The sequence below is a fragment of the Mytilus galloprovincialis genome, chromosome 12 (assembly GCF_965363235.1).
Source record: "Mytilus galloprovincialis chromosome 12, xbMytGall1.hap1.1, whole genome shotgun sequence".
Taxonomy (NCBI): Eukaryota; Metazoa; Mollusca; class Bivalvia; order Mytilida; family Mytilidae; genus Mytilus; species Mytilus galloprovincialis.
The window spans coordinates 69696713-69712738 of NC_134849.1; the positions used below are offsets into that span (position 1 = coordinate 69696713).

General features: G+C 31.9%; 2 protein-coding genes and 2 long non-coding RNA genes across 5 annotated transcripts in view; 1 reads left to right on the plus strand and 3 right to left on the minus strand.

Moving 5' to 3' along the window:
* The window catches only part of LOC143054684 (uncharacterized), a 72234-nt gene extending 65185 nt beyond the window's left edge, over positions 1 to 7049 (minus strand). Inside the window, exons 1-2 of the mRNA XM_076227706.1 lie at positions 6957 to 7049; positions 6221 to 6328 (exon numbers count right to left, since the gene is read on the minus strand). Coding sequence (XP_076083821.1) covers positions 6221 to 6328; positions 6957 to 7034 — 186 coding nt within the window. The 5' untranslated portion in view covers positions 7035 to 7049. The remainder of the gene's footprint in view (positions 1 to 6220; positions 6329 to 6956) is intronic.
* Positions 689 to 1523, plus strand: LOC143054681 (uncharacterized). The gene is made up of 2 exons (XR_012971783.1): positions 689 to 830; positions 1186 to 1523. It is a non-coding gene; the product is annotated as an uncharacterized LOC143054681 (long non-coding RNA).
* Positions 7050 to 8215: 1166 nt separating the features above from the next.
* On the minus strand, positions 8216 to 12589 carry LOC143053748 (putative ankyrin repeat protein RF_p14). The gene is made up of 3 exons (XM_076226526.1): positions 12325 to 12589; positions 9661 to 9744; positions 8216 to 8374 (listed from the first exon to the last, which is right to left on the minus strand). Exons 1-3 carry the CDS (start codon positions 12340 to 12342, stop codon positions 8216 to 8218), a joined length of 261 nt encoding a protein of 86 aa, XP_076082641.1. The 5' UTR covers positions 12343 to 12589.
* A 558-nt stretch (positions 12590 to 13147) lies between these two features.
* Positions 13148 to 16026, minus strand: part of LOC143054702 (uncharacterized) — a 107171-nt gene continuing 104292 nt past the window's right edge. The window contains exon 6 of one of the 2 annotated variants that reach the window (XR_012971793.1): positions 13148 to 13504. This is a non-coding gene — a long non-coding RNA (uncharacterized LOC143054702). The remainder of the gene's footprint in view (positions 13505 to 16026) is intronic. The other variant, XR_012971792.1, reaches the window with a different exon arrangement.

A 16026-nucleotide genomic window follows, 5' to 3' on the forward strand; every position in this document is an offset into this window, starting at 1 on the left:
CAAAATGACACTTATGAACCAGGAAAGAGTAGATTAAGAAATAATAATAAAAGTCTTTCCGAAAAAAAGTATTATAACGGTTAAAGATGAACATTTGTACTTTTTTGAAAAGGACAAAGCGACTAATCAGTTATATTAAAAGACGTAAAGAAACAAAAGACACACTCTTTAAAAACTGTGCAATGACCATAGCTACATTTTTTTGTAAGTACATGTATGATAAGAACACCCATGACAGATAAACAGGAAACAAGGAGGTCGAATACCACATAACAATAAAACATAGATACAAATTATGATACATTATAATCGCTTTTATTTCTTATCATCATCCTACAGTCATGCCTTCAATTGCAAATGTACCCCATGCAAGCACAGAACTTATTTCTGTGAAATAGGTTCGAACAGAACATTTTCATTGATTTCTATAAAATACCTTTGTTCAAAACTAATATCACAGGAACTTATCTCACTTTTTTGTTTTAATATTAATATTGGAACAAAACTCATGGTGCTGTGTTTTTTGTTCCAGAACTTATTTCACACTTGGTTAAAAAAATAGTTCCGGAACAAATTTTATAGTGCTGGAACATATTTTCTGTGACATAAGTTCCGGTGGAACATATTTCCTATGAAATTTGTTCCGGCGGAACAAATGTCACGCCGGAACAAATTTTTTGTTACACTTTTTCGTTCTTTTCATTTTTTGGTCGTTAGTGATATCGCTATTCTCGGGGTTTTTTCCTTATTCGGCGATAAATACCGAAAAATTCGAAGTAATTGTTTGGCTACCGTATTGTTTATTTTTTTGTATGGACAAACAGTAAAAGGTAAGTAGTTTGTGATTAGTTTTAACGATTTTGAGACTTTCTTTTAAATTCACTTAATAGGGGAAATGTGCACAGGAAGAGGTCACTTTCAGGGCCTGTACCGTCGTCTAAAGTGCAGATTGTTTAACCAAAACGATGTGTACGGCAAGATTCAAGATTCATAAATTATATTTTGGAGTTCGAGTTTAAATGATCGAGTGACAAGTAATGCATAATTTGTGTATTCTATGTTGCAATGATAAAAAAAAAAAATACATGTGAGAGGAGAAATACAATGTAGCTATTTGAATAAGCATTTAACATGTTTAACTTATGGAAATCAAATTTATAAAACATTTTTCTTTTTCAATTTCAGTTTCAAATCTAGCCAACACGGCAACAGATTTCTACAGGCCATGGGGATAAAAATATCACAGAACTGTTGGATCAGCTCTCATAGTACCAGCTTTCTTCTGATGAACTACCCAGTTTTAACCAGGCAATAGCATTAATGGGAGTTTTACATTGCCAAAAAAACCCCAACATTATGACATTCTTTCAAATCGTGATGAAGCTAATTCAGTCAAATATCAATTCCTACTGTGGGAGAGCCTTTTCAATTAAAAAGAAATTGACACTGAATTCTGATCAGAACTTGACTATGTTACATTTGTATTGTGTGCTGTTATCAAATAATTGTAACTAAACTTGAAACTGGCAGTTGTTTTGAATATGTGCCTAGTGGTGATGCTTTAAAAGCAACATAACAGACCACTGTTTAATACAATAAAAGTTCACAGTAGAATATATATTGTTTTTTTATATTCACAAATTTGTATGAAATTATGAACATTACCACATTCATATTAACAAGTCCGCATCTACGTCACGCGTTTTCACACGCTTTTTGACATATCATGTCATGTCATGACATGATTTCCCATTGTAAGAGGTTGACATGTATGATGGTGATGTCAAACAGCATGATAAAAATGATTAAAAATACTAGTAAGACTCAGCTTAAAGGTGAAAGGAAGACCCAGTTATTGACACCCATCTTTTCTTGCCTGTTTTTTCTGGACAGAAAGAAAACCCTCCATTAATGGAATGCAGAAAGTGAAAGATATGGCTAATTGACTGTTAAATTGTAAAATTAACGTTAACGGAACCTAGTCAACCTACAAATGGAAACATGTGTAAAGCAAAAACCCTCAAGTCTATAAAGTAATTCAATATCTTGTAGCAGCCTCGTAGAGATTGTTCCACAACTGTAAAGGATAATCAAAGATGAACAGTTCTAATTTTCAACATGAACACAGACATGTCAGACAGAGATTAATCTAAACAAGTACAATTTGATTAAAAAGAATTTATGCACATATACATGTACGTTGTACAATGTTGTACCTGTATAGTGGAAAAATTACATGTGCAGTTGATTACGAACAGAAGATCAACATAAAAGGGCTAATTGTTATAGATATCTGTAATTTTACATAATGTTCATAAGAACAGCAGTATCAACATTTGAACAGTAACTTCATGCATTAATTTTTTGTCAAGCGTGTGTATCAAAACATTAATTTGATTAAATATTTATTTTTATGCACTGTACTTTCATTACAATTTCTTGAGTAATTAGGCCAGTTTGATTACAGATTTTTATGAAAGTTCTTGGTTCTTTCATCATGTTTATCACAATTTTTATAAGTTACTGTACCGCTTTCAACAATAAGTAAAACTCTTTATCATTTGCATTTATACATACAATTACATTTGTACATGAGTTATGCTACCTTTAATACACAAATAAACAAATAATGACAGACAGCAACCAAATAAGAACAACATAAGCTTTAGCTTGAGCATGTTGAGAGACATAGGCACATAAAATGTGACATAGTAAATATAAAAAAGAAGATGTGGTATGATTGCCAATCAGACAATAGTAATCATGTTTTTGAGAGTTTTTCTGTGACATTAACATATACATGTATCAGAATAAGAAAGGGCATAAGATATCATGTACATGTATGGGTACATACAAAATTAAAAAAATGTGGTTTCATTGCTAATGAGACAACTCTCCCAAACATGGGCAAGCAACTAACATGACTAAATGACGTAAATGTCAAAAACTCAAGGTCAGTGTAAGGCCTACAACTATGAGCAAATTTCATACAACATAGTCATTTAGCTGAAATGCTCGTCTTGAAAATTGTACTGCCTTTAACAATTGAGGGTGCTGCAGTACAAAATTCAATAAAAAAGAAACCAGAAAAAAAATTCAACCCTGAGAAATCCTTAGAAAATTATGTAAATAATGATAAATGAAACATGCAGTGGTGAATACAGGTTCAAAGTTTGAGATGCAGATTGTTCAATAGAAGGTGGTACCTTGTACTTTTAATTCTAATGTTACGGAAAGTTTCATGTACATTCAACAGCTAAATTTAGGATTTTTATATTCTTGCAATATATTTAAAAGAATCTACTACATGTATAAGGCAAAGAGTGTCGGTCAACATGAGTGACTAGCTTTTAAGTATGCATGCATGACATGTAGATATCAATGAATACCAGCAATTGACAAGTTCAAACTCTGTTGACAATGCAGAAAAAAAAAAGACAAAAATATATCAATAGCTCAATCAAACTTGATTGGTGTAAAACACACGAAACATGCACAAGGACTCATAAAGAAATATTTAAAGAAAATAAACATATATAAAAGTAACAATTTGATACTAAACATGAATCCCAGTAAAAGTTAAACTTGTACAAGTATGTTCCATTAATAGATGATTAGACTGTATTTGGATAAAAAACATGCTTTCAGTCCTGTTAAATATACAGATACATGTAATCATAAAGTATTGCCATTTCCATTATCAAAATAAGACACAGATGAGACTTCTATCATTGTCTTCGCTTATTTATTTTTCTTCCGTAAAGTTCCATTACACATATATTGCCTATCGTAAACCACTCAAACTTTATACATGTACAGTACTGTAAATTCAGAAATAATTGAATGCGAATAATGTGACTAGGTAAATATCGCAATAATAAGACCTTGCATTCTTAAACATTTTTAACTGAAACATACACATTTATGAGGAATTATTTAAAATCACAATAAATAAACATTTTTTAGTAAAATTGAGAATGGAATTTAGGGAACACCCTCCGATACCTGTATACCCCATCCACACCCTCCTATATCAGTATACCTCATCCACACCCTCCGATATCTGTTTACCCCATCCACATCCTCCGATATCTATATACCCCATCCACACCCTCCTATATCTGTATACCCCATCCACACCCTCCTATAGCTGTATATCCCATGTACACCCTTCTATATCTGTATACCTCATCCACACCTTCCTATATCTGTATACCCTATGTACACCCTCCTATATCTGTAAACCCCATCCACACCCTCCTATATATGTATACCCCATCCACACCCTCCTATATCTGTATACCCTATCCACACCCTCCTATATCTGTATACCCCATCCACATCCTCCTATATCTGTATACCCCATGCAGTGCTCTAGCTAGAATTCAAAAGGGGCAGGGTGCCAGGGGAGGGCAGGGCACTTTTTTATGATAGAAGGCACTGCTCATTTTTTTTTTCCTACGTCCCTGCGTGTATCACGAGTTCACATATTTTTTTACTGTATATATTGTTAATAAAGATGCATTTATAAACTTGTTGTTTGGATTATTTATTCTATAAAATTTGCATAAGAAAAGTCATTCATACTATATCATGTTCATAATACATGGCAATACACATTCATACTATTAACCAAAAGAGGCAAAATAAACTTACTATTCTCCCCACCCCCTCTGCTTCCAAAAGAAAGAACATAAACTAAACATCTCATAGTTTACCATACATGTACATGACAGAGAAGTTGTATTTCAAAATGTCATCTAGAGCTTGGCCCTCAAAACCTGTTTTTATTGTTCGTGTATAAGAATATATTATTTAGTATAGCTTCATCAAGTTGATTTGTGATGAGAGTATTACTGCACACTTCCATTTTAGTAACATGACAGGTTGGACATCATTCAAACAAATTTATAGTTCATATTTCTTTATTGAGAATAAATAAAACATGGATTGCCAAAAGTATGATTATCAAAAAAAATTGCAATATATTTTTTTTTGTATGTTCAAAGACAGTTAATATCCTTAAGGTAACATTCTTATATAATTTTGTATTCAATTGGTTATTTTTTCCTATTTTTAGTACTAGATAATATTTTAGGGGCACAATTTTGTAATAAGCATTTTCAGGGGAAATAACTCCAAAATTAATTTCCATGTTTACGTCTGCTTGTCGCTCACAAGTTGAGATGTACGATGTTTCTGTGTCAGAAGGCATAGTTTTATTTTGATTACTTCAATTCAATTCTAAATTCATGAAAGTCTTCATTCGCATACACTTTCATTATGACTTGAAGATCGAAAGAAAATGCCGACACATTCATCATATTTATGACAAAAAGGTACATTGTCTTAATTAAATTACCTAGTAATTAACACCTTTAATTGAAGTCTTATCCACAATAATTGATTGTAATAACATGATAAACCTCATTACCTGGGGGCAATCACCAGGTGTCATATTTGTAATTCAACTTCTGATAAGAAATCGATGAAACAAAGGCAATTTTACCAAAACGGCACAAGGTTTTTTTTGGAAAACGGCGTCAGGGCAGAAGGGCGCGACTGAGGGCACACAGGGCGCGGCTGAGGGCACCCAGGGGGCCGCGCCCTTCTATTTTGGGCTAACGAGACCACTGCCATGTACACCTAGATCTGTATATATATTTTTTTTACAGCATTTCATAGTTTTTAGTGATTGTTCAAATAAGGAAATAAATATGACAAGATGACATTTATCTCTAGACAGATTTGTAGAAATTTCCATAGGATCATCTCTTTCAAATTATTGCATTAAATAATTTCCTACTGCCAACAATATGAAATGATTAAGCATTTTTCCCCCTTATTGAATCCATATAAATATTGCCTAGTAGTGTTTAAGTTTGTTTCACCCATCTTAAAGATTATCTGTCATTGCCCACCTCGCATCTGTTTAAATATATAAACACATGCTGAACGAATATCCATGCATTGCTTAGACTGTTTTGATATTATCACATAACTTTGTTATAATTGTCATGACAACAGACAGGTGTAAGTTTTGTTTGACAGTTTGTTTGTTTACACAGACTATAATTACAGCAAACTTCTTAAGTTCAATTCAAATAATCATATGACTTTTAACTATAGCCTTTAAATAGAATCCAACCATATCTTATACATCATTTTAGTGATTCATTACTTAATAGTTGAACACTGGTCATATACTATAAAATATTACCTGATGTGATTTAATCAAGGGACTGGCACCTCCTTCTTCTACTAGACATCTTGTGATCTGTAGATATCCCTTCTTAGCAGCACAATGTAAAGCTGTGTATCCATCGCTCTATAATATAACCAAATAACATGTAACTATAATGTACAATACTTTGTTATCAATATCAATAATATACAACATATCCTACAACTGACATTAAAACTTATCTGATAAACTGGACAATGTTGTGTAATAAATATAAACAAAATATATATCACATGAATCAGTGGTCAAAACTGAATAAAATGACCAGTCACACTTGTATTTATATTCTACATAAACAACAAATAAATATGTTTTGTTGTGAAATGTCAAGACTTCCATAAAACCTGATATTTAAAAAAAAACATTTTTTTCAAGAAATGTGTAAAATATTTACATCAATGGATTCAGTAAAACAATACAAGTAAAATGAGACCCCACTTTATATGATTCTTACAAATATTTGTTCATTAAAACTGTCTAATTAACAACAGGAATTAGTGTAGATTCAGGATAATTGTTCATTTTAATAAAAAAAAAAATTTAAGAAACATGAAAAGGAGTAATATTTTCTGATTCAGAACAATAAAACGAGTAAAAATGAGACCCCACTTTATATAATTATTACAAATATTTGTTCATTAAACCTGTCTAATTAACAACATGATTTAGTGTATATTAATAGTAATGTGATCAGACTAAGTAGATAACATACTGTTGTAGTGTCGATCTTACATCCTCTATCAATGAGGAGTCTACAGATCTCCAGGTGTCCTCTCACGGCAGCCATCATTAATGCTGTCTCTCCTCTACCCTGGAATAATACAACTGACATCAAAACTTGTCTGATAAACTGGACAATGTTGTGTAATAAATATAAACAAAATATATATCACATGAATCAGTGGTCAAAACTGAATAAAATGACCAGTCATACTTGTATTTATATTCTATATAAACAATAGATAAACATGTTTTGTTGTGAAATGTTAAAACTTCCATTAAACCTGATATCTCAAAAAAAAAAAAAATTTCAAGAAATGTGTAAAAGAATTATATCAATGGATTCAGTAGAACAAAACAAGTAAAATGAGACCCCACTTTATATGATTATTTCAAATATTTGTTTGTTAAAACTGTCTGATTAACAACAGGAATTAGTGTAGATTCAGTATAATTGATCATTTTAATAAAAAAAAAAAATTTAAGAAACATGAAAAGGAGTAATATTTTCTAATTCAGAACAATAATACGAGTAAAATGAGACCCCACTTTATATAATTATTACAAATATTTGTTCGTTAAAACTGTCTAATTAACAACATGATTTAGTGTAGATTAATAGTAATGTGATCAGACTAAGTAGATAACATACATTTGTGATGTCGATCTTACATCCTCTATCAATGAGGAGACTACAGATCTCCAGGTATCCTCCCCTGGTAGCCAACATTAATGCTGTCTCTCCATCCTTCTGGAATAATACAACTGACATCAAAACTTGTCTGATAAACTGGACAATGGTGTGTAATAAATATAAACAAAATATATATCACATGAATCAGTGGTCAAAACTGAATAAAATGACCAGTCACACTTGTATTTATATTGTATATAAACAATAAATAAACATGTTTTGTTGTGAAATGTCAAAACTTCCATTAAACCTGATATCTTAAAAAAATATTTTTTTCAAGAAATGTGTAAAATAATTATATCAATGGATTCAGTAGAACAAAACAAACAAAATGAGACCCCACTTTACATGATTCTTACAAATATTTGTTTGTTAAAACTGTCTGATTAACAACAGGAATTAGTGTAGATTCAGTATCATCATTCATTTCAATAAAAATATTTTTTTTAAGAAACATGAAAAAAAGGAATATTTTCTAATTCAGAACAATAATACGAGTAAAATGAGACCCCACTTTATATAATTATTACAAATATTTGTTCATTAAACCTGTCTAATTAACAACATGATTTAGTGTAGATTAATAGTAATGTGATCAGACTAAGTAGATAACATACTGTTGTAGTGTCCATCTTACATCCTCTATCAATGAGAAGACGACAGATCTCCAGGTGTCCTCTATTGGCAGCCCTCATTAATGCTGTCTGTCCTCCACCCTGGAATAATACAACTGACATCAAAACTTGTCTGATAAACTGGACAATGGTGTGTAATAAATATAAAAAAAATATATATCACATGAATCAGTGGTCAAAACTGAATAAAATGACCAGTCACATTTGTATTTATATTCTACATAAACAATAAATAAACATGTTTTGTTGTGAAATGTCAGAACTTCCATAAAACCTGATATCTTAAAAAAATAATTTTTTCAAGAAATGTGTAAAATAATTATATCAATGGATTCAGTAAAACAAAACAAGTAAAATGAGACCCCACTTTATATGATTCTTACAAATATTTGTTCGTTAAAACTGTTTGATAAACAACAGGAATTAGTGTAGATTCAGTATCATCATTCATTTCAATAAAAAAAAAAATTTTTAAGAAACATGAAAAGGAGGAATATTTTCTAATTCAGAACAATAATACGAGTAAAATGAGACCCCACTTGATATAATTATTACAAATATTTGTTCATTAAAACTGTCTAATTAACGGCTTATTCTCATTTCGCCTTAGCTGTCAAAATAATTATATAAAATTAATCCCAGTTTGCCTTAGTACAAATTCTCAGGTACATAAGAATTAACTAAGGCGAAATGGGAACTTCTGTAAACATTGTAATTAAGTTATGTTTTGTTTGTATTGCTATAATTATTATTTGTTATTTTGATGTCAAATTCTACCATGAAATATTATTTATGTTTGGTGTCCCACTTTTTAAATAATTCTTTTTTATAGTGGCTCTTCTTTTTCTGATTTTTTTACTCATGTGTTATATTTTGTAAATAAAGTCTTATTAGATATGACAAATTGTATATGAATATTTCTTATGTACAATTTGTTCTGTGCTGAAGTAACTTGTAGTTGTTTGTTTTTTTACTGCTTATGTACAATTTGTTATGTTCTGAAGTAACTTGTAGTTGTGTGTTTTATACTGCTGGTGTACAATTTGTTCTGTTCTGAAGTAATTTGTAGAACTTTGTTTGTTTTATACTGCTTATGTACAATCTGTTATGTTCTGAAGCAACTTGTTTTTTTATTTTTTATACTTTCGTTATTATAGTTCTAAAGTAAATTGTTGTCGTGTGTTTATGTACAATATTCAACATTTTGAAGTTACTTGTAGTTTTCACTGTTTCACTGTGCTTTAATTTTAAGTAACATGTAGTTTTGTGTCTTTTTTTGTTCATGTACCATAAAAGGCTGTATCTTCAAATGATTTTTCTATGAATTATTAAAATAAGGTAGTTTTGAATGTGAATATTTTACTTACATCTCGATAATCGATGTCTGCACCATTCTGTAGACATAATTTTAAGGCTTCTATATCTCCATCTCCAGCTGCTGTAGTAAGTTTCTGTAAGTAAAACATAGAAATTACATTTAATCTTGATAATCAATGTCTGCACCATTCTGTAGACATAATTTTAAGGCTTCTATATCTCTATTCCCAGCAGCTGTGGTAAGTTTCTGTAAGTAAACCGTAATAAAAATATATTGAAATGAATGTCCTTACTGTTAAATTAGGTAATAATTATGTATTCTTCTGTTTAGCAATGACAACATAAATCAGTAGTATCCTTCCTTCAAATAACAGACAGAGAGGAATTCTTTTAATAGCATATAATTGTTGGGATTTATGCATTTTATATTATCAAGAAAAACACCAAGAGTGCACACGCTGAAATGTCTCGCCTTCTTTACTAATCATTGATATTATGTTGATAGTCCTAAATAAAAAGCTTTATCACAACTGTCACATAAACTTAACATTAACCAAGAAAACTAAACATTGACCAATGAACCATGAAAATGAGGTCAAGGCATGTACAGCTAACAATTCTTCCAAACAACAGATATAGTTGACCTATTGGTTATAGTTTAAGAAAATCAGACCAAAACATAAAAACTTAACACTGAGCAATGAACCGTGAAAATGAGGTCAAGGTCCAATAAAACCTGTGCGATTGACATATACACCATAAAATATTTCCATACAACAAATATAGTTGACATATTGCATAAAGTATTAAATAAAAAGACCAAAACTCAAAAACTGAACTTTTTTTTTATCAGTGAACCATGAAAATGAGGTCACGGTCAGATGACACCTGCCAGCTAGACATGTACACCTTACAATCATTCCATACACCAAATATGGTAGACCTATTGCATACAGAATAAGAACAAGAATGTGTCCATAGTACACGGATGCCCCACTCCCACTATCATTTTCTATGTTCAGTGGACAGTGAAATTGGGGTCAAAACTTTAATTTGGAATTAAAATTAGAAAGATCATATCATAGGGAACATGTGTACTAAGTTTCAAGTTGACGTTACTTTAACTTCATCAAAAACTACCTTGACCAAAAACTTTAACCTGAACTTTGCACTATCATTTTCTATGTTCAGTGGACCATGAAATTGGGGTGAAAACTATAATTTGGCAGTTAAATTAGAAAGATCATATCATGGGGAACATGTGTATTAAGTTTCAAGTTGATTGGACTTCAGCTTCATCAAAAACTACCTCGACCAAAAACTTTAACCGGACGGACGAACGGAGGCACAGACCAGAAAACATAATGCCCCTCTACTATCGTAGGTGGGGCATTAAAACAGACCAAAACACAAAAACCTTACTGTAACCACTGAACCATCAAAATGAGTTCAAGGTCAGATGACACCTGCCATTTGGACATATACTAGATCTATTGCTTATAGTATCTGAGATATGGACCTGACCACCAAAACTTAACCTTGTTCACTGATTCATGAAATGAGGTCGAGGTCAAGTAAAAACTGTCTAACAGGCATGAAGACCTTGCAAGGTACACACATACCAAATATAGTAATCCTATTACTTATAATAAGAGAGAATTTAACATTACAAAAAATAATTTTTTCAAGTAGTCACTGAACCATGGAAATGAGGTCAAGGACATTGGACATGTGACTGACGGAAACTTCATAACATGAGGCATTTATATACAAAGTATGAAGCATCCAGGTCTTCAACCTTCTAAAATATGAAGCTTTTAAGATGTTATCCGCCGTCGGATCACTATCCCTATGTCGAGCTTTCTGCGACTTAAGTCACAGGCTCGACAAAAATTGTTAACCTTCAAAAAAATATTTTTTTATAGAATCATGGACTAGATTTGGCATATCCTTGATTTTTCTTTCTTGTAGTATTTTCTGGACTTTGACCTTTGTCCTTTTAAAGACATGTTATACACTTAGTCCTTTAGTTGCCCCTACTTTTGTCCTTTTTCATGTTTTTAAGACATGTAGTTGGGTTTTTCATTCACTAAGTCCTTTAATTGCCTTTTGAAGACATGTAGTTGTGTTTCATTCACTTAGTCCTTTAATTGCCCCTAGGTACTTTCTCGTCCTTTTTCATATCAGCCAGTAGAAATCTCTCTATTAACTTACTTAAAGAAATACATATATAAATGTATGTAGACTGAATAAATGTAGATGTGGGATATAATAAAGCAATGAGAATGTAAAAAAAGTGTGTTGTATCAGTCGGCTCTTTATACCATAAAATAGATTGGTCTAATTCAACTCACATGAACTTAACAATGGCAAGGGGAGATAACTTCTGTATTTTTTTTTTTATGTAGAAAAATTGTCCCAATATTTTTTTCAAATAACTCTACAGACCTACTTAGAGTTACAAATAAACAAGGATTCTGAAGGTACTACAAAAATAATACACTATCTCCCACCACTCACTTTTAGAATCTTTTTTTCACCTTGCACCTTGCTTTGTCCCAGTTTTGTATTTTTTTGTTTTTTGAATAAGTATTTTGGTAGTTAACTTAGAATTCTACTAGTTTTTATATCAAGTTATCACATACTTGTATCTAATTGTACACTAATGGGGAACAAAACTACAAATGACAAGAAGACTATTAAGTAAATCTTACCTTATTCCAACTTTCCATTATAGCCTAAAAATAGAAAAGAAAAGTTATATTTAATATATACTGTTGAGTTTTAATTGAGGTATTTGTGTTATTGCCAATTGAAAAAAACATGATCACTATGGGTGGTAAATACTGACCTAATATTTTCATCTTCTTATTTCATTCAAATAATATATAATAGCACTGAAACAGTAATTTATCTCAACTTTTCTGCACTATTTAAAGTTTAATAATGAACTGAACTCAAAAACTTAAAAATCTCATCACATACCTGAATGAGGTACAAATGTATTCTACAAACAGGGTGTGACTAAATGAGGTACAAATGTATTCTACAAGCAGGGTGTGACTGAATGAGGTACAAATGTATTCTACAAGCAGGGTGTGACTGAATGAGGTACAAATGTATTCTACAAGCAGGGTGTGACTCTTTCCATCAAACACCAGAACATCTATTGAATGAGGTACAAATGTATTCTACAAGCAGGGTGTGACTCTTTCCATCAAACACCAGAACATCTATTGAATAAGGTACAAATGTATTCTACAAGCAGGGTGTGACTCTTTCCATCAAACACCAGAACATCTATTGAATGAGGTACAAATGTATTCTACAAACAGGGTGTGACTAAATAAGGTACAAATGTATTCTACAAGCAGGGTGTGACTCTTTCCATCAAACACCGGAACATCTATTGAATGAGGTACACATGTATTCTACAAGCAGGGTGTGACTCTTTCCATCAAACACCAGAACATCTATTGAATGAGGTACACATGTATTCTACAAGCAGGGTGTGACTTTATCCATCAAACACCAGAACATCTATTGAATGAGGTACAAATGTATTCTACAAGCAGGGTGTGACTCTGTCCATCAAACACCAGAACATCTATTGAATGAGGTACACATGTATTCTACAAGCAGGGTGTGACTTTATCCATCAAACACCAGAACATCTATTGAATGAGGTACAAATGTATTCTACAAGCAGGGTGTGACTCTGTCCATCAAACACCAGAACATCTATTGCATGAGGTACAAATGTATTCTACAAGCAGGGTGTGACTCTTTCCATCAGACACCAGAACATCTATTGAATGAGGTACAAATGTATTCTACAAGCAGGGTGTGACTTTTTCCATCAAACACCAGAACATCTATTGCACTTTCCCAGATCTAAAAATTTCAAAAGTTTTATTTACCAGCATTAAGACACAGATAAAGAACAATATCAAATATCATATTGCAGCTTCTCAAAACACTGTCTACGATCAACTAGACCAGTCACATTAAATTCAATCATTTTTTATTCTGTATGTGCCTGTCCACAGCCAGGACCTATAACGTAGTGGATGTAGTTAGAAGTAGTGTACCATATTTTTTTTCCTTCATTGTTTTAGTACAAAGTAGGCTGTTGATTTTTTCTTTTGAAATGTTTCACATTTTATCATAGCATGTCTTTTTATAGATGATTATATGGTATGGGTTTTGGCTTTTGCTCATTGTTGAAGGCTATTGGACGACCTGTAATTGTTTATATCTTTGTCCTATGGTGTGGGAATAATTGCATCATTGTTAATCATACCACACCTCCTTAAGGTAACTTCGAACTAGACAAATAGACTTGTGTCGCTGCATGCAACTGATAGGCCATTTCTGGAATCATGTCTTTCATCGGAAAATATCCTCAATTTCGCACCCTTTTGTGACATCATTTACCAGATAGAAGGCGGGCCTGTATCCCTGCTCTGTTAAAGTTTCAAGCATTTTCAGAATCTTCATTCTGCAGAGTAGTTTAGAAATAATTTATTTTCCGTAAGTACGCAATCTTAATTCCCATACCACTTAAGGGAGGGTCACCAACTTATTAAATTTTAATTTTCCAAATATTTTGTGCAATATACGATCAAACTTTTTCACCCATTTGCTCAACATGTGTTGGAAGTGACGATGCCTACATTTTAGTTATGTGGTGATGGAAGTCATATGACAGATTCAACTAACTACCGTATCCCGGAACTGGCCTACTGTGAAATTGGGGTCAAAACTCATAGGGAACATGCAGTCTTCACAATGAACTATTAAATCTACAGGCCCGGAGCTCAATTTTCAATTTTTTTTAGTTAAATTCTGTTGGCCTGTAGATATGATTTTTACAGGCCCGAGAGCAATTTTACTAGCCTGGGCTGACTGGGCTACCACTCAGCGTGAAGACTGAACATGTGTAAGAAGTTTCAAGTTGATAGGACTTCAACTTCATCAAAAAATAGCTTGACAAAAAGCTTTAACCTGAAGTGGGACAGATGCATTTTCTATGTTCAGTGGACCGTGAAATAGATTCAGCTCTAAATTTGGATTGTGATTAAATAGTTGACACAGCATAGGTTTCTGACACAGAATGAATGTGGTCTAATGAACTTAAATTTTTTGTTTGCCTTTCAGCAATTCACTTTGCTGTTGAATATTAATCCTCTCAAAAAAATGTTTGAAGAAATTTTCTTTTTATTTATGAAATCTGAAATGAGAAAAATTTAACCCCCCCAACCCCATTTTTTTTTCACATCCCCCTTTCCCTTTTCCCAAAACTAATCTCAATTCAAATTTCTAATGGAGTTTGCAACAATAACTACTCATTTAAATACATCATAAAATATTAAAATGTAAAATAAAGTGCTTGTTATCACTGAATGGTAAAGATTGTTTTAATTTATCAGTTGGTAGTAAAAGTGAATATCATCGGTGCCATTCTATATTGTATAAAACAATGATTTAAGTTGATTCAACTACTATTCTGGACAAAGAAAGATAACTCCAATTGAAAATTTCTTGCTATTGCACAATATTGTGCAATTAGATATTTCTTGCTATTGCACAATACTGTGCAATTGAAAATATATGCTATTGCACAATACTGTGCAATTGAAGATTTCTTGCTATTGCGCAATACTGTGCAATTGAAAATTTCTTTCTATTGCTGAATACTGTGCAATTGAAAATTTCTTGCTATTGCACAATACTTAGGCCAATTAAAATTAATTAATAGATTTTCATCCCCGTCCCCCCCAGATTTTTTTTATTTTGAAAAAATTACGATTTCCGGGTTTTGTTAATTTCTGTTACCGGTAAACGTCAATGATTTCGTTTCTTTCAAAACTTCTTGTTTCAATTTTCGTTTTTCGTATTTCTTCGAGTAATTTAGAATAACTCTACAGATCTATGATGACAACATCATCTACCGAGAATAGAGATTGATTACGGGAAGGGCATAACATATTCATGTTACAATAAATACGCTGTTCCAAGAATGCAAATCGCTGCGGCATGACACAAATTTCTATGATTAGAAAACCGTGGAAATTATTATTGATACTGTAAAATGTCAAAAACTTTGTGTCGGGAATTTTGGACTGTGAATCGATATCCCAAGCTCAAGAATTGTGGAACACGTTGGTACAAAAATAACTGGATTAAAACAATTGACACAAGCTCGAACTTGTTAGATTTTTGAGATATATTGAGTTCAAAAAGTCGGCAAACATAAATTTTGTAGATTTATCCATGTTTTTTTTGTTCAGAAACAGCAAACAATCTCTGCCCCAATACATGAAGAACAGTGTTTGCCAATCAGAGATATTAATTTTACGAATTTAAAAAATCATGTACGATTCCTTGTACATATATACATGCTAGAAGCTTAT